Here is a 19,075-nt window from a genome sequence, read left to right as displayed (position 1 = left end):
CCACAGAAGACTAGGGAGCACAGGTGAGCAGAGGGTGATCTGGTCACCACAGAAGACTAGGGAGCACAGAGTGAGGCAACCAGGTCCTCTCCACATAACTGTTTGCTTTCTAGAACCACCTCTGGGTTATCTGCTCTAATGCATTTGTTTTAACCTTTTAACAGAAATATCCATCCATATACACACTCATATTATTAAGAAGTAAGGCGCATTAAAGCTGAGCTAGGAATGTCTGAGCTGGTAAAACACTGGCTTTATAAGCACAGGGATCTAGGTCCAATGTCTGGTACCAATATAAAATCCTTAGCATTTTTTTTTTTGCATTCCCTCTGTTTGCCTCCACTCCACTGCCTCTTCTTTCCTCTCCTCTCCCATACGCCCCCCCCCCCAGCCCTACTCATCCCGTTCATCCCCCTTAATGTCAGCAGACAAAACAAATCTGGCAAGTTCCTCCCAAGCAACAGCTCCAGCCATTACTTCAACCCAACCGAGCTAAGATGTCCTACTCTTTAGCCTCCAGTCCCTCTCAATATTCCCCAACCTAGGATGAAAGAAAAAGAGAGGCAGAGATAGGAATGAATGGGACATCAAAGGGACATCCCTAGTTCAGCTCTTACACACCCTAGCAGTTCCTCCGCTGAGTCTAGGAACTCCAGCTACAGCATAGGCTCCCAGAAGGCATAGCACATGTAGTCTGAATCTGTGGCTACGTCTTCACTAAATCTTTGAGTACCTTCCAACAGACTCATACTTGCAAATAGTTGAAGCATCCAGGTGGGAAGCAAACCAGAACCCTGGTGACCAGGGTATATAGGACCCATGCTTTGCTTCAAGCTTAAAACATAATGTGGGTCTTGGAAATGGTTCAGGAGTTAAAGTACTTGCCATGCGAGCATGAATGCCGGAGTTGGGATGCCCAAAAGCCACACCAATATTACATGAGCATGATGACCCGTCTGGAATTTCAGTGTCTAGGTGGCAAAGAGTAGGGAGTCCTCAAACAAGCTGTCTGGCTAGACCTTATGAGGAAGCTCTGAGTTTGAGAGACTCTGCCTCAACGACTAAAGTAGAGAATGATCAAGGAAGATTGTCAACTTCAGGCCCAAATCTCCACACACATTCATACGTATGTACATGCACCATGTACCTACATGGCATGCGTGCACACACACACACACACAGACACACACATACAGATACATACACACACACACACACACACATACACACACACCATATAGATACACATGAGAATGAAATATATACTGTCTCATATATATATATTTAAAAATGCACATAAGAATATATGTACACATTCTTATGTGCATTTTTTTAAATACTATCCATGTAGACCATATTAGCACAACTTTGGACTCTGGCTTTCTTTTTCAAAGCCATACCAGTCACTGAAACACTCTTCTTTCTGTTGTGTTATTCTTCTATATTTCGTTCAGGTTCCCTAGATACACTTTCACAGGATACCACAAAAAAATGTTACATCCATACTTTCAAATGTTTAGCAAACACACTTTTTAAAAAAAGCCATAGAAAATGACAGAATGCAGGAAACTTCTCATGCAAAAACCTACAATAAAGCAGAATTTTCTTCTAAGTCTCTAATTAGCACACCCATTCCTCACATACATGAACAGTGAGATGTCCTATTAAACAGTGGGCCATCTATCAATGTGTGCAGCACCCAGCAGGACTTCAGTATAAAATCTAACTTTGCCAAGAAATTATCCCCATAAAATTGTCTCATGACTTTAACTCCTATGGTGATAATACCTAGATCAGTAATGTGGGGACTTTCAACAACTACATTAAGCCTTGAAGCATTATTCATAACTGAAAAAAGTAGAGCTATATTAATGTAACAATGCATTTTCCATGACAGACAAGCAAGGGATAAATTAGAAAAAATCAAGTCTGAGTGACAAGTAGCAATAGAAGGAATTTGAGATGGTCACCTCTCTGTACAATAGTGTTCCCTTGCCTTTAAATGACAGAATCACATCACCTTAAACACATATGTAAAAGTAATGGCCTATTTGCAGAGAAATAGATCCAGACTTCTTAGAGCCATAGCTACATCTCATCAAATATATTTATATGGTCATAGAAAGTATCCAACTTGTTTAGTTTATGAGCCACTTTAATGGAAAATTCTATTATCTAATTACTCCCTTTCACACTCTATATCTGCCCATAAAAAAAAAAAAGTTGTTACTTACTATTCATAACGGTCTACCTGCATGATATCTTAACTGGATTATGGGTGCCAATTATTTGAATTCTAATAGGAATTGATGTGATGCTATTTTGCAGGTGTGGCTGGGGTTCATAATCAGTTGACTTCAAGTAAAGGAGATAATCCTGTACAGTTAGTTGAAAGGCTGGAGAGAACTGTGGCTTCCCAGGAGGAGAAGAAAATGCATTTACAGATGGAAGTTCTCGCTCATACCTGAGAGTTACATCCTCATAGCCTGCTCCAGGGAAATCAGAACTGGGGATTTCTGTGTGCCAACAGGATCAAATCAGCTAATTCTTTGCAATAAGTCTCTAGAAATCCACAGATATATGTATACGGTGCACACACACACACACACACACACAAATACATTGCCAATGACTTTGTAGTGTGTGTGTGTGTGTGTGTGTGTGTGTGTGTGTGTGTGTGTATGTATGTGTGTTCCTGGTCCTATTTCTCTGGTTGGTACACTATTCCATATAAAACTGGCTAGAGAAACTGGGGATATGAGTTGTTTTTAATGATTTTAATGTTGTTTTATAAACCATCTTAGTGGGGATACCCAACCTTTAGACACTTTTGTCATCTACAAAGTTCACACTCAAAAACTCCACAATAGCATTATGAATTTTTAAGTCTCATAATGTTTTAAATAAGTTTATGATTTTGCATCTGGGCCACATTCATAGTTCTTCTGGCCACAGGTAGCCTCCTTGTTAACAGTTGGACATGCCAACAAGGAATGCCTACAAGGAGCAGCTCTTCTTATTGAGCTTTAAGGTTACTGCTCAAGCAACCCATCAAGTCAACAATTCTGCAATAGACTTATACTCTGCCTGAAACTCAGGCTTTCTATGACAGGAAAAGTAAAAATATGAACTTTACAGGCAAATGAATGGAACTAGAAAGGTACCATTAAGTGAGGTAACCCAGACTCAGAAGGACAAACATTGTACTTCTCTTTACTAGAGGCTCCTAGCTCCAAATCTTCCAATGTGAGCACATAGCCTGTGGTAACTACAGAAACCAGGAAAGAAATATGGGTCCATTGTCAGGATGTGGAGTATGGGAAGTAATAGTGTGTGTTGGGGGGGGGGGATAGCAGAATACAGGTGATCTGATTGGGAAAATGGTGAAAAGGGGGCTTAAGGAAAGAGGGAGATAAATACAGAAGACTGTGGGAGGAGGGTAAGGGGGAATGGCAAGATATATATGATGATACAACAGGGGAAATGGGGAAGTGGGACTTTGTATGAAAGGGAGAGGGGGGAAATACAGGAGAAAGACAATGAACCTGCAAAAGAAGAGGCAGAACTTCTGAAACAGGGAGGAGCACTGGGCAACGCCATCTTCTGGCCATAGCATGGCCATTGCATTCAGGCACTCACAGCATCAGAGGTTACATGCACAAGACCTGGACAAGACCAAGTCAGTCATCACTGTCACATGGATAGGAGAAGGGTTTAGAAGGCTCTAGTCATAGTTAGAGAGATGTTTTAGGTAATAGCTGCTGGTGGATTGAAGAGTCATTGTATACTGAGGCTGTGGCCACTGGTAGATTACCTATGGAATCAACTGGATTCAGTTGGTTTGGATGGGGTGTGGGGAGGTTGATGAAGCTAGGGGAGTAGTAGGAACAGGTGAGATGGGATGGATTTGATCAAAATACCTTGTATATGTGCATGAAATTCTCAAAGAGAAAATTAATTATTTAATAAAAGATTGTATTGACAGCAATGTGAAGCTGCACTAAATTAGATGCCTGGGGGAGGGGAAGCATGGCTTGGAATACTTCGCTGATGACTTCATAAGGAATCCATCATGGCCTCGCTTAAGGGAAACATGGGATATAATGAGATACTTGATGCTCATTTCAAATTAAGACCTCAAGTTGATTTTGAACATTTAATTTCACTGTCCAACGTTTTAATGCATTTTTTAAACAGAAAGAATGCCTACGATTAAACTGAATCTAAGCAAAATAAATTAGCTAAATGAAAAGTAGACAAAATATAAAGAAAGATTTATTCTTTATCATTAAATAATTTCACTGCTATAATGATGAATTAAAAAAAAAAAAGAAATGGCAGAAAAAATAAGCAATGCAAACTTGAATCTTCCCACAGCTTTGATGACCTCAAATTTAGCATGCAGCTATTTCTATAAAAATCCTTTGGGTTTTCCTCAGAATTTACAGTAATTCACTCAATGTGTTAGACTTTGTCCCCTGTCCAATAGAGGGAATTTCATCTTTTCTGTCACTACCTGTCAAAATTTCAAAATTACTAGTTCTGACAAGGATAAGTTATCATGGATTCCAGGAAGGTAAGTCAGAGTGGCTGTCTCCATTCTCAGGGCCTTGGCCACTTCTATAAATCAAAACCCAGACACTGAGGCTTCTGGGAAATGGAACCATTAGCTTTAGAATTAAACAAGCGACTCTCAGGGAATCAACTACTATTAACTTTCATTAGCCCGCATTTGCTGGCTTGGTGGAGAGAAAGGAATGCAGAGTAGAACACTAGGGAACAGGAAAGAATGGGGGAGGGAAGGCAGAGGGTCTGCAGCCATTGATGCTGTGGTTTGTTAAAATAGGTCATGTTGGCTTGCGTCAATACATTTAACTGCATGACGAGCAGTAAGCTTTTCCTGCCCTGCAAACAGGGTCCAGTTGGCTAGTTGAGCCTTTGTCCTTTTTCTACTTGTTTTGCTCTCATTACCAAATCACAATCTCTCTTTTATCATCTCTCAGTTCCTCTGTTCTCCTTTTCCTCTGTCTGGAGATGACAACAGGGAAGATGTACTGAGATACCCCTCTCCCATCCCTGTGGCTGCCATTCACCCAATAAGAGGTAGCTGTCATACGTCCAATGAGAGAGGTGACTACCATATACCCAATGAGGGACGTGGCTGCCATTCACGCAATAAGAGAGGTAGCTGTCATATATTCAATGAGAGAGGTGGCTGCCATACACCCAATGAGAGAGGTGGCTGCCATTCACCCAATGAGAGAGGTGGCTGCCATTCACCCAATGAGAGAGAAGGAAGACTGGGAAGCTTAGATTGCTGTGAGCAGAGATGAAGTTGGACGGAGCACACTCTCTAGCCTTTTACCAATTACATTTCCCTGGTCCAAGATCCCTCTCCCTGTCCCTCTCCCTTTCTCTCCCTTTCTCTCTTGGGACTCTGAGCATGAATATCCAGGGAAGCACTGAGAAAGCCTGAACTATTCTTTCTGGACACTTTCCCCAGTTCTGTAGTTTATTCCCTTCCTTCTCTGAACTCTTAGGTAAGTATCTCCATTATTCACCAGCATTCTTACCATTGACCTGCCCTTGCCTACAGTGCAATGCGCTGCAGTGAATACCTTCACAAGCAGACCCTTTAGCGCTGTCTTCTTGGTGGGTGCACAGCAAACGTTTGCATTTTGTTTTCTGCTCCAACTCTGTTGTCTTTCCCTTCTCAGATGCTCCTGTACGAAAACTCTGGGATCGGGACACTGAGATCTTGAATTGCTTAGTCACATCTTCATCACTCTCAGAAGATGTGGATGGCTCTTCATCATCCCCAAAACTGTTAACTGGAAGCAAACAAGGGTCATGAGTCTCCCGTGAAGCTCCGTGATCCAACACAGAGACAGACAAACCAGGAAAAAGAGAAGAGAGCATGGATGGTTAGCGTGGTGGAACAAGCTCAACCTGGATAGAAAGGAATTAAAGCCCTCTTGAAACAGAAATCTGGGCCAAAGGGATAGCACATGGAGTAATTAGAGATAGATGGCTAGTACTCAGGAGAAAACAGTAGGATACCCATCATTGGTGTAATGACCATCTTGAGATAAAGCGCTAGCCAATGGCCCTGCTGATTGGTGATGGTGCATATAACTGTAACTGGAAAAGCAGGGTTGTTATGGGCACATTTGCCCAATGTGCAGTTCTCTGGGAAAGGGTACACTTTGTCTTGTCGCATTTATTAAAACTCTCAGAGTCAAGCCCTACTTCAGAGGAGAGAGATTTGCAGCTAGGATTTTCCAAAGGCTCCCTAGCTTTGAAGAGAGATCACTGTGAGGAAAAACTTCTACTCATTTGAATCACAAATGTTCTAAATGTTTCTCAAGGCAACCCAGATCACTCTTGGAATCGCTGTTTTGAATGTATTTTACTGGGGCTAGGGAAATTGCATGATGGCTAATGTGTTTGCTGTGTTTGCTGTGCTTGCGTGAAGACCTAAGTGTGAATCCCCAGCACTGATGTAAAAAGCTGAGCCTGCCAGCACGCACTTGTCACCTCAGTGCTATGTGGACACAGGCAGGTGCCTAGAGCTTGCCAGTCACTCAGTCTAGCCAATTCATGAGTTTCAAGCTCAGTAAAAGGCCCTGCTTTAAAAAAAAAAAAAAAAAAAAAAAAAAGGCAGAGAGTGATAAAGAAAGATACCTGATATCAACCTCAGGTCTCCACATGACTGTGATCACAAAGACCAACGAACAAGAAAGACAACATAGTTTGTGCCTGGTAGGAAGGTTGGCTTGTGAAGTCATTGGAGCAGACAGTCTGAAAGGTCTTACAGAAATTCACAGTCACGTGAATTCATTTCAATTTCTTGAGTGTTTTTCTACCAGCACACTTGCAGTCTCTTAGTCTCTCTAACTGTTGCTCATAATTTTGTGTTCTTTGCCTTTCACATTCCTTCTGCCTCTCAGAGGCTTTCATAATGCTGGCTCCTTCCCATTTGGGGCTCAGACTGACTGTCCTTGCATTCTGGAAGCTTCCCTGATCATCTGCCCTTGACTAGCTGCATCCCATCTTCTCCTCTACAACATCTATAAAAATAAAGATAACCCATCCTTTGTTAACTAGTGTCTTCCTATTACATAAAACAAGGCTGGTTTCATGGTGAGTGTATTAAATATTGAGCATTTTGTGAACACCCGGTGTTATCACAAGCCAGAGCACACACATGCACCCTGGTGCACCGTTCCTTATGACTGAATACTCATACCCAGCCTCCCATCTAGATTGGTTAAACATGTCTTTGAGGTTTCTATTCAGATATTGTGTCTTTTCAGAGCATCCTTCTTTTACCCTTAAATTGGACGAGGGGCTCCTTTCATGTTCTGTAAAATCATTCTTGTATTTTACCTTATCAATGGCATTCGTGAAATGTGGAGAAATTGCTGTTTCTTGGGACCCCTGCCTTGGAAAAGAGAAAGAGAAAGAACAGAGTAGAAGAGACAAGAGGATAGGAAGGAGGGGGGAGGAAGGAAAAGGGTGAGTCAGACAGACGTCCAGCCGTGGTAGCTACAGACAAAGGTAGGTCCATAATTGAGTCAAAGTAGGCTGGAGTTGCTGAGTAATGGGTATGGGGGAGGTCCTTATAATGCTTGCTCATGTTAGCTGCTATGCATCCCTTAACCTCTTGAGTCCTTTATCCTTTGGGATCATTTTTAATATCAACATCATTTCCTCAGTTTTTGCAAGTTCCCCAAGTCCATCACTGCTGACTGATGGCCATCAATATTCAAGCCATTTTTTGCTGATCTCCATGGCGTATCTGATCTATGAACACGAGTATTTATTTATTTCACCTTAATGTTACTAGTTCTTTCCAGCACTATGGTAGTAGAAAAAAGAATGTCCAAAGAAACTAGATCTCATTAATACTTCAATAATCGGCACAGGAAGCATCCCACCAGAAAACCCCAGCAATGATTATTCTCCTTGTCCCTATTTGTGTTTGCTTAGTATTCTGGTATGGGATGAACCAGCCCATGAAGGAGAGAATCAGAGGTCAGTAGGAATACAGTGAAATTTCCTCTACTTTAGAGGGCAGAATCAGTGAAGCTCCCAGGAGGTGGCCAAGGGACCAAATGGGAGGGGTGGTTGACATCCATCAGCACTCTTCCCAACTCTGTGATTCCATTTGTACACTTAGGACAGTTTTTAAAGTTTAAATGGCCACAAGTCATTCATTTCAGATATATGTAGCAATGTAGACTATTTCTATGCCTAGAAAATTATTAATTATAATTAAAATACAGGCAATTTTTCTCCAGTGAGTCACATAGGAAGACTTCTCTTTACTTATTATGCTAATCATATAGTAACTATAACATCTGCTATATCCTCAACATCCACTCTTCTTGGAACTTTGTATATCACATTTAGTTATGACAGAGTATTACTTTTCCCATTGTACAATGACAAAAAAAACAATAAATTATATAAGAAAACAAAGAAAAGTGACAAATTTGGGACTTGAACACAGAACGTATATTCCTAAACATTCTACATATCATCAAATGTCATCACATCAGGAAATAGAGCCATGCCTATAATACTCTGGGTGAAGAGAAAAGGAGCTTTGCCTTCAGTCTGCCAAAAGGCTGTATCCTCTTTGCTTGATGAAAGAGCAGTATGGTGAGAAGGGCTGCTGGTCCACATGAGTGTGGGCAGGATGCAGGATAACTGCCTAACACTCTGCATCCGATTTAAATATAATAGCAGCTTCCCAAGGATCTCAGAGCATTCTCTGTCTAAAAGGGATACCTGAACTCTCTCCTGAGTGCCACTGGGCATTGACAGTGATGCTATCCAAGTGACAGAGATAATCCAATACTGAGCCTCCAGCGGGATTGTGGTAGTTTGAGTAGGAATGGCCCTCAGAGGCTCATAGATTTGAATGCTTGGTCACCACAAGGAGTAGCACTGTTTGGTGTGACCTTCCTGGAGTAGTAGGTGTGGCCTTGTTAGAGGAAGTGTGTCAATATGGGTGGGCTTTGATGTTTCAAATGCTCAAGCCAAGCCCTGTCTCCCCTCCTCCTCTCTCTCTCTCTCTCTCTCTCTCTCTCTCTCTCTCTCTCTCTCCTACCTGCTGAGATGTTGTAGAACTCTAAGCTACCTCTTATCATTATGTCTGTCTGCATGCCATCAAGTTTCCTTCCATTACAATAATGAACTAATGCTCTAATGTAAGCGAGCCACAAATTCTTATCTCATCACAGTAATAGAAGTTTGACCATGACAAGGATCCAGGCATTCCTCTAGAACTTGACAAATGTTCGCTTGTTTACACCACACAAGGACCAGGTGAAGTCATGGTTGTTAGCATGCCCATTTGAGGAACGAAGACCTAAGGCTTAGTGTCAATCATTAACAGTGTTAAATACAGACACAAGATATAAGCCCAGAGTGCTTCGCTCCAAAGGCTGTCTTGCTCAGAATACTTCCTTAAGGAAAAAAAAAATCATATTTCTTAAACCCTGTGCAAACTGTGCTCCTTTACTAAGAAAATGAGATCACAGTATTTTGACTCTTAGGAGCATCTAGTCCCCCGATTAAAGAGGGAAAATCTTTGCCCATGATCAGTCCAAACCAGTACCAGTTCTCCAGTATTTGCCATGAACTCCAGTATTCGCAACTCTCTCTTCCTAACGATTTTCTCCCAAGATTCAAATTTTGATTCTTCTTTGCTTGAATGGTCCTGTTGCCTGTCTTGACATGGAACTATATCAACAACTAAATAACTGATCTGGGTTTCATTTCATTTAATCTGTGAAAAATCAGTCTCTGCTAAATTATGACACTTAACTTCAAACAAAAGGCAAGTATTTAATGGAGTACCATGTGAACATCAAGTTCAGATTCCTTTCAAGATAAATGTCTGAAAATAGTACAGAGATAGGTTTCTACTAAGATCTTAACTCCTCTAGCAATTAACTTGTCAATATGTCAGAAAAAGATATTTCATAATTATCTTGGGTATACAGTACCTTGCTACATATTCATCTTCAGACTGAAGTCCTGTTTGTTTTTTTCAATCATAATACAGATAGAAGGTAGATAGAAAGATAGATAGATAGATAGATAGATAGATCTTTGATAGCTGTCACAGAGGACTATCCTCTAAGCTAAACTACCACCATCTTCAGAAGTTCAGTTGGGCCCAACTCACAAAAGATCCTGATAGTAGGGTTCTGTCAAATCTTGACCTTCCCTCATAGAAAGGGGGAGCAGAGTCACAGAACACTTGCCTGAATATCCAGATACCCTTCCCACAAGGTGTATGAAATTTGGCCTTAACTGCAGGGTGTCAGGGAGGGTTCATACACATGGCCTAGTGGAAAGGCTAAGGTATCTAGTTTAGAAAGAACTAGGGAAGGGGCCTCAGTCTATATAGCTGTATGAAATCCCCTATCCTCACTGGGTAAAGACTTCTCAGTGCAGCCTTGCAGGGAGTTGGGGGAAGAACCCACACTCCTGAAAGCAACCCCTCACCTACACTCTTCAAGGAAGCCAGATAAACTTATGGGCTCCCAGAGTGATCATTGTTGCAATTATGCCTTGCTTTGCTTTGGGAATCACAGTAAGAGAGATGTACAAATTTAGATCAGACCTTGGGAAGGAATTTTAGTAGCAGCATGTAAACACCTTACACACACACACACACACACACACACACACACACACACACGTCAGAGTCTTTTGCTATCCTTCGGATGCATGACCACTTAGCTTTACCCCTTTATTTAGACACTACCTGGCTATAACTGAGGACGTCTCAGACTGCAGGAGTTGCTGACTTGACAGACTTAGCAAGTCTTCCTGACAAGGGCCCATCAGTGCTAGAACCCTATTGCAGTAGATACAAAAATGCCCCTCACTCTAATTTTAATTGTGTTGTTTGTTTGTGGAAAAACAAAGGAAATTCGGCTTTCACCTTCCAGGTGGGAGAGACAAGAAGAAAAGTGTTCAGTACAACATAAATTGCTGGATGCAGAACCAGCCAAGGCTAGACCACGCAGGAAGAATGTGAAGGAATCTGTGAGAATTTGACCCTGAGATCTTCCATTGAGAAGTGTGTGGTTTTCCCATCAGGAACTTCAGCGTCTTCAGACTGGCATTCTTACTTCTTTCTAAACGTTGTTGAGAGAACTAAATGAGATAAACCAGGCACTCACACTCAGCCCATGCTCGGCACAGTGCATGCTCAAATGTTAATTATGATTCCAATTGTTATCATGCCATTATCCGATGTGTAAGCCTACTGACACAGAGTTGCACTTATGTGCGAAGGAACCAACATGCCTGTTGTTCTTCAGGGTTCCATTTGAAAGCGCATCATCAGACTTGTCAGTGGGAAAGAGAAGAAACGAGGGCTAGAATCGTCGGAGATGAAACTGATCGTGTGGGCTGTCTCTCACCTTACTTTGCCATCCTTTCTGTAAGCCTGGAGGTGGAGTGCTCCGTGGGAATTAGCAACACTGTCTGGAAGTGGGCAGTGCCCAACACCTGCTCATTTTGTTGCTTCTTTCAGGGAAAAGAAAATTTGGGGGAGGGGGAGGAACTACCAACTGGCAATGCAAAGAAAGGGTTTCTTGAGCTTTTCTGTTCTATTTTGCAGATGGAGAAAAAAATTGTAAAAGATCACTGCAGCTCCACTCCAAGCTTATTAATTCCTTCCACCCACACAAGAGCAATTAGGTGGGGGCAAGTATTGCTCACATCTTATCAGCTGAGAGGAGAGACAGGTGGGCGAGGGCTGTGCAGAGCAGTACCTGGCGCCACCTGTAACTACAACTGTGGGAAACCCTTTGGATAGACAATTTCTCAAATATCCACAGCAACTATAATCCCACAGTGACAAAAATGAGGACAAGAAGTTAGTTAAGATGAAAAGGCAGAAAGGAGGTCAGATATGACAACTGATTTCACATCCTATGGCCAAAGGGAACCTTTCTAAGAGCCCTGGACTCAGGAAAGGGCTTATAAAGCATCCGGTCTAGTGCATCCATCCATCAGCTTTTCAGTGGATGCACTGAAGGCTCCGTATCCTTAGCACACAGGGTTATTTAGTTTTGATATGGTTTGTCTTTTCTATATCTTTCTCCATGCGAAAGCCTAAGAATTTCAAGAACTTTGAAAAGCACTGATACCAAATTCACTCCTTTGATACTGCAGAGCAGAAACCCTACCAGCAGGAAATTACCTTGGAGGGTTAAACAACTTGTTAGCTGCCACAAGAGAGGGAGGGCCAGTGTCTGATCATCCTCTGTGTACCTGCCTTGTAGCCCAGACCTTCCATGAGGTGTTCTGACAACTGCACTTCATATAGAAACAAAGAAATGGCACTTACAATACTTACATAGGAAGAAGAGAAATAAAAAGACCTTTCACTAAAATTAGTAACACAGAAAGCCCGACACACACACACACACACACACACACGCAAAAGCAGTAAGATATAATGTGATTTCAGTTCTGACAAATACAAGAGTGACTCCTACAAATAAAAGGAAAGTTCATGGGAAAAGAAATTTAAACAAAGTAATTGCAAATACAGAGCAACTGAATTAAACCTGGGTGGGATTTGGTTTTTTGTTTGCTTGTAAGAAGGAAGCTTTGCTGTGTGGAACATATAACTAGTGTTGGGGGGGGGGGTGTTTTGGTTTGGTTTTTGCTGAGTGCCCATGAGTCAGGGTACTAAGGACTCAGACAGAAGCCTTACTGACTTGAGCTATTAGAGGACAGAGTTCAAGACAATCAGAGCAGTTGGAAAAAACAGCAGGGTGGGACCCTCAAATGGAGAGAGCCATGGGAAAGGAACCCCAATATCTACATCAGAACTTAGCTTAACCTTTAACTATAACCTGAACTATTTCTGATAGGGGATGATCTACACAACCTAAAACTGGAGGCTGGATAAGGTAGAAGATGTATAGATGTTGCCCACTTTAAGGGAAACTGAGGTAGGAGTTAAAATCTAGAGCATCAGTCCTAGAAGTGAGACCAAGGGTCAGAATGAGACAGCCTGTGTAACAAGACACAAAACCAACACTTCAGAAGACAGAGGAGGCAGCTGTGATTTGAACTGGAAAAGAGCAGCACTGCCCTCAAAGAAGATGAAGGACTCCAGTGACTTCACATTCTACCCGCAGTGCCCGGTTCACAGCCGGAAGTGACCAGACTGACAGAGAAACAAGAAACCCATGCATGTGAAGGGGGGTAATCAGTCAGTGGAAGTAATCTCAGGCTAACTCAGAAGTGGATGTCAAAGACAGAATCAGTCCAAGGAGAAATGATCACAAAGAATGCCAGTCAACAACAACACCAACAACAAAAAATCTAAATGTTCTAACATTAAAAACTGAAGGGAAAACTTAAGGGTTCTTTGGAAAGTCCATTGGAAGGCGTTTTTCTGGGACAATGCTCACAGGAATGGTTTCCTGAGGTAGACACAGGAGAGAGGCTGAGGCAGACTCGTGAAGGAACGTTTCCCTGAGGCAGACACAGAAGGAAGGATGTTCTGCTAAAGCAAGCATGAGAAAGGACACATGATGAAGAATTTTCTGCTAACCACACGCATGTATTGGTCCATCTTACATTTTGTAGTTGAGATGCATTTGTCTGGGCTCCATAGAGAGAAATGCACATCTCCCCCCTAAAAAAACAAAAACAAACAAACAAAAAACCTTCTGGTGGCGTGCTGCAACTTCTTGCCACTTCCGTGGACTTGGCCTGATTGGCAGAGTGAGGCAAGACACGTGGAGGACATGTGATGCTTGGAGGGAATATAAAAAGGACTTGACAGACAGTGATGGAGGCTGAGCCTGACTTGCTTATAGAGCTCGCTGTGCAACCCTGTGGGTCTCATGTCTTCGTTGATCTACACTTTGCTGAGAGAGAACAGGGTCCCTCCTGCTGACTTGTGCTAATTCAGCTGAGACCTGGCTTTCTCTGCTCGGTCACGCTGCTGTTATCCGCTGCTGTTATCCTGACACTACTAAATTAGAATATGGGTCTATCCATAAAGTGTTTACAAGTGGATTGAGCTGCCACTACTGACCTGTGAACTAAATTGATTTTTCTGACAACACAGGTAGGATTTGCTCCAAAGAATCATTTCTAAACAGATACACTTCCCCATATCTTTTTCCCCCACTACCTCCTGTGGGTGGTGGGCTAGAAGGGAAGTTAGAGCGTATAAGAACCATCAATAAGATAGACATTAAAAAAAAATAAGGTCACTAGATATGTACTCACTGATAAGCGGATATTAGCCCAGAAACTTGGAATATCCAAGACACATTATGGAAAACAGAAGAAAATCAAGAAGGATGACCATTTGTGGATACTTCATTCCTCCTTAGAATAAGGAACATAACTCTCATGAAAGGTTATAGGTACAGAGACAAAATTGAGAGCTAAGATGAAAGGATGGACTATCCAGAGAGTACCCCATTCGGGAGTCCATCCCATCATCAGCCACCAAACCTAGATACTAATGCTCATGCCAGCAAGATACTGCTGAAGGGACCCTGATATTGCGGCCTCTTGTGAGGCTATGCCAGTGCCTGGTAAACACCGAAATGGATGCTCACAGCCAGCTACTGGATGGAACACAGGGTCTCCAATGGAGGAACTAGAGAAAGTACCCAAGTACCTGAAGGGGGCTGCAACCCTGTAGGTGGAACAACAACAGGAACTAACCAGTACCCCCGGGGTTTGTGTTTCTAGCTGCATATGTAGCAGAAGATGACTTAATCGGCCATCAGTGGGAATAGAGGCTCCTTGGTCTTCCAAACTCTATATGACCTAGCACAAGGCAAGGCCTGGGCCAAGTAGTGGGAGTGGGTGGGTAGGGGAACAGAGGTGGGGGGAGGGGTATGGGAAACTTTCGGGATAGCATTTGAAATGTAAATAAAGAAAATAATAAAAAAATTAAAAAAAAATAAAAAAAAATAAACAACAAAAAAAATAAGGTTACAGAAAACCATTTCTGATGTTGTTTTGAAGTGTCACTGGATCAGTTATCCAGCCAATCAAAAGTGATAAGGATGTAAGAACCAAAACCAGAATTAATCAGTCTGCAGGACACAAAAATCTGGAGAAAATAAACAAGTTCCCAGTACACCAAACAGGCCAACATGTGTATATCAAGGGTCAAAATAAATAATAAATAAATAAGTGGCCAAAGTATGAAAGAAAAGTATTTGAAAATGATCGTCTAGGGTCTCTCAACTTTACTGGGAAAGAAATAAACATACAGATTGTAAATATCAAGAGTTTCCTTCAGAAAGTCAGCATTATAGTCAAATAAATAAAAAGCAATGAAGACAGATGATTGAGAATTACAAGATTTAAAAAAAATCAGCACAGTACAGCAAAACAACAGTATAAATATTAAGTATGGCAAAGAGAAGCAACTCTTACAAGTTTTCTTCTGACTACTGCATGCATTCTATGGCATATATTCACACACACAAACGCACACACTACAAAAGGAAAGAATTGAATCCCAAAGCTGATAGAAAGAATGCATAACAATAGAAATTGTACCTATGTGGGCAAATCGGGGAAAAGATAGTTTTCAGTTTTAGTTTTTCTAAAAATTAACTGACTAAAGAGCAGGTATAATATTGCATTGTGGGATTAATAAAGGATGAAAACCAAATCCTGAGGCAACACCACAAAGGAAGAAGGAAGGATGCAGGCTGTGCTGTGGCACATGCGACATAGCGCTACCATTTATAATAGCAAGCAAAGCACACAGGCTATGAAGTGGTACAAGCGTGACTCACAAGAGACCATGCAAACATGAGCACATGTGGTCTCTACAGCAACCACCCACGGAGTAAAATAAACAAAAATGGCTAAAATTTTTAATAAAGGGGCTGAAATAGAACGTTAAGAAGACAAGTGATGGGTGCAACCACTAAGCAAGGAGAGAAACTGGAGACAGGCGAATATAACAGAAAGTAAGCAGTGAAAGTAGATAATGAAGCCAGTTGATGTCCATACACTCAATGGAAATGTTTATGTATTCCAGGTGTACTTACAGCTTGCCAAGCTAAACAAGGGAGTGAGATTAACTACCCAATGGTTACTGGAAACATATCTTAAAGGCAAATATGGATAGGTTGTATATAAATAACTAAAGTATATATTTGCAAGCTATAAGCAGAAGAAATTTAGTGCTGTGGCATTCGCATCAGAGAAAGAATTCTTCAAGGCAAGGAGTATTATGTTAGATTAAAGTGCTTTTTACAATGATGAAGTGGTCGATTTATCAGGAAGATGGGAAATAAAGATGTGGACACATTTATTAACAGGGCTTCAAACTCAATGAGGAACACAGAAATTAACTGAAAAGAGAAAATTGGAATAAAAGTTAGAAGGCTGGCAAGATGGCTCAGCAGATAACAGGATTCTGCCACCAAGCAAAATGATCTGATTCAAGCCCCAGACTCAAGGTTATAGAAGGAGAGAACCAACTTCTTCTGCAAGATGCTCTCTGGCTTCCAAATGTACCATGTGGCACATGCACTCAACTACAACAATAAATAGAGACAAATAATAAATGGCATTTTTTTAAGTTAGAGATTTTAACACCCACTTCTCTCAGCTGAGAGAGCAGCTTACAGTCAGAAACTATCTAGCTTTGTGTTATGATGACACACAGAGTTGACAGTGATGGTGTGCATTGGAAAAGCTCATCCTGCAATTGTTTGGTGGAGGGCTGGAGGATTTCGGTCTCTGCACAGCTCTTGGAGAAGCAGAGAAAGAAAAGACATTCTCCCGGCCATGGAATAAGGTCAACATTATCTTAATACAAGCCCTGGTGCACGTATGTACTCCAGTTCATTTATGCACAGGTGTGTGCATGTATGTATGGGGCTGGGAGTACATGGGGAAACCAGGGAACAAGCCTAGCTTCCCTTCCTTTTTTATTATTATTGCTTTGAGACAAGTTCTCACCAGCCTAGATCTAATCAAGCAGGTGAAGCTGGCTGTACAGGGAACCCAGGAAATTCAGTGAACCCTGTCTCTCATGTATGCCATTATAACTGATTTTGTTAGTGTAGGTTCAACAAATCAAACTCAGGTCTCCACATTAACAAAGGCCACATTTAATTTACAGAGTCACCTTCATAGGCCATAGACATCTCTTGACAATGATATCACAGGTACAGAAAATTATGTGTCAATATTCCATATGATCATGACAGCAAAATATACCTAGCAAAATATGAAATGCCATCCAGTAACACCCTTAGGTAATCATGGGTTGTGCTCACATGAGGTGTATCTTACAAATAAACGCAAGCTTTAAGATACTAAAATCAACTAAAGTAATTCAGCAAATTAACACAAGGAAAGAGAAGGAATGAAATAACCATGGCAACACAAGCAGAAAAACATGCTAACAGAGATTGATATTGACTTCTGATCAAATCAAACAGCAAAAAATGAGCACATTAGGGTACACTCCCAAATACAACAGGGGAGTAAGAATCTACTAGAACATTGCAGCTCACATCAATTAAGGCAACTAATTGGTGAAATTAGCAGAGAAGTCTATAAAAGTCAGTTATTCTCTAGCAACAAATTAAAATGAAAAGTGTAAAACTGTTTAGAACAGCACCCAAATGTACTAATCCTTCGAAATAAATTTAACAACAGGCATTTGGAACTCTCACGTTGAGTAATAAAATATTACTCAGAGAAAACAGAAAGAAACTAATAGTAAGAATTCATTCCCAAATTACTCTACTGATTTAATGCAACCCAAACTAAAGTCCAAATAGACTTTTCCATAACACTTGACAAGTATACAAAGTTTAAAGACAAATAGACATATATTTTAAAGTATAAGGAGATGTAACAGGCCTAGAATAATAACAACAATCTTAAGACCATGTAGGAAGACCAGCTTCTGTGACTTTATGGCTTGTTGCATGGCTATGTTACTTTTTTTTTAAAAAGATTCAAAACAAACATCACCAAAACAAAGTCCAGAAGCAGCAGCACACGAACGTGGTCATGTATCTGTACAACAGTGACAAGGGAGTTCGGTAGGAGAAAGAAAAATCTTTCACAAATAGGATGGTTGGGGACATGTATAAAGGGATGCTAAACACCAGCTCTCAGTTCACACTGTGCATACACACATACATATATACATACATATATGAAAAGATAAATACACACACAAATTAACTATAACCTTAATTGCAAACTATAAAACAAAACTCATAATAAAGCAGGACTGTGCATTGTCAAGCACAGCTAGCTGTAACCCCAAACTCAAGTTAAGAAAGCAGTGAGATGTGAGTTCTTGACCAACCTGGGCAATACAGCAGGACACTGTCTACAAATAAACAACAATAAAAAGAAGTGTAAGCCTTGCTACATGATGAAATAAAGAAAACTGATATGAGACTGAATCAATATTTAAACATTTTGTGTATTCTAGACTCTAATCATCTGTTGGATCAATAGCCAGTGATGATTTTCACCTACTCCATAGGCTGCCAACTCACGGGTTTCTTGGCTGAACAGAAACTATTTGGTTTCATGAGAGCATATGATCTCATGATGTGTTGATCGTTACTTGAATTTCCTGTGTTGCTATGATCTTATTCAGAAAACCCTTGACTGTAACTATAGTTCAAGCATACTTTTCTCTTTTTCCTCTAGCAGTTTCAGACTTTCAGGTCTTATGTTAAGGTCCTTGAGCTTCTTAGAGTTGGGTTTTGTGCAAGCTGAAAGGTAAAAATGGGGTATCATTTCTGCAGGTTGAATCCAGTTTCCCCAGCATCATTTGCTGAAGATGCTAAATTCTCTGTTGAATATCTTTGGTGACTTTGTCAAACAATCAGGTAACTGTAGTTGTGTGGACTTATATATCTGGGTCCTCAGTTCTATTGTGTTGATCCATGTATCTTTTTCTGTGTTGATACCATGCAGTTTTTATTACTGTGCCTTTGTAGTATCATTTAAATCGCATATGTTGTTACCTCCTACAGTGTTGCTTTTGTTCAGGAAT

The 19,075-nt window shown here is 41.0% G+C and overlaps 1 protein-coding gene across 1 annotated transcript in view; it reads right to left on the bottom strand.

Annotated features, from left to right (window-relative positions):
* Positions 1-19,075, bottom strand: part of Syt16 (synaptotagmin 16) — a 255,859-nt gene that overhangs the window by 44,876 nt on the left and 191,908 nt on the right. The window contains exon 3 of the mRNA XM_021201939.2: positions 5,574-5,831. Within this exon, the coding sequence (XP_021057598.1) occupies positions 5,574-5,831 (258 nt within the window). The remainder of the gene's footprint in view (positions 1-5,573; positions 5,832-19,075) is intronic.

The sequence above is a fragment of the Mus pahari genome, chromosome 7 (genome assembly GCF_900095145.1).
Source record: "Mus pahari chromosome 7, PAHARI_EIJ_v1.1, whole genome shotgun sequence".
NCBI lineage: Eukaryota > Metazoa > Chordata > Mammalia > Rodentia > Muridae > Mus > Mus pahari.
Note: the sequence above shows the minus strand (reverse complement) of the source record. Positions and strands in the feature narration are given on the sequence as shown.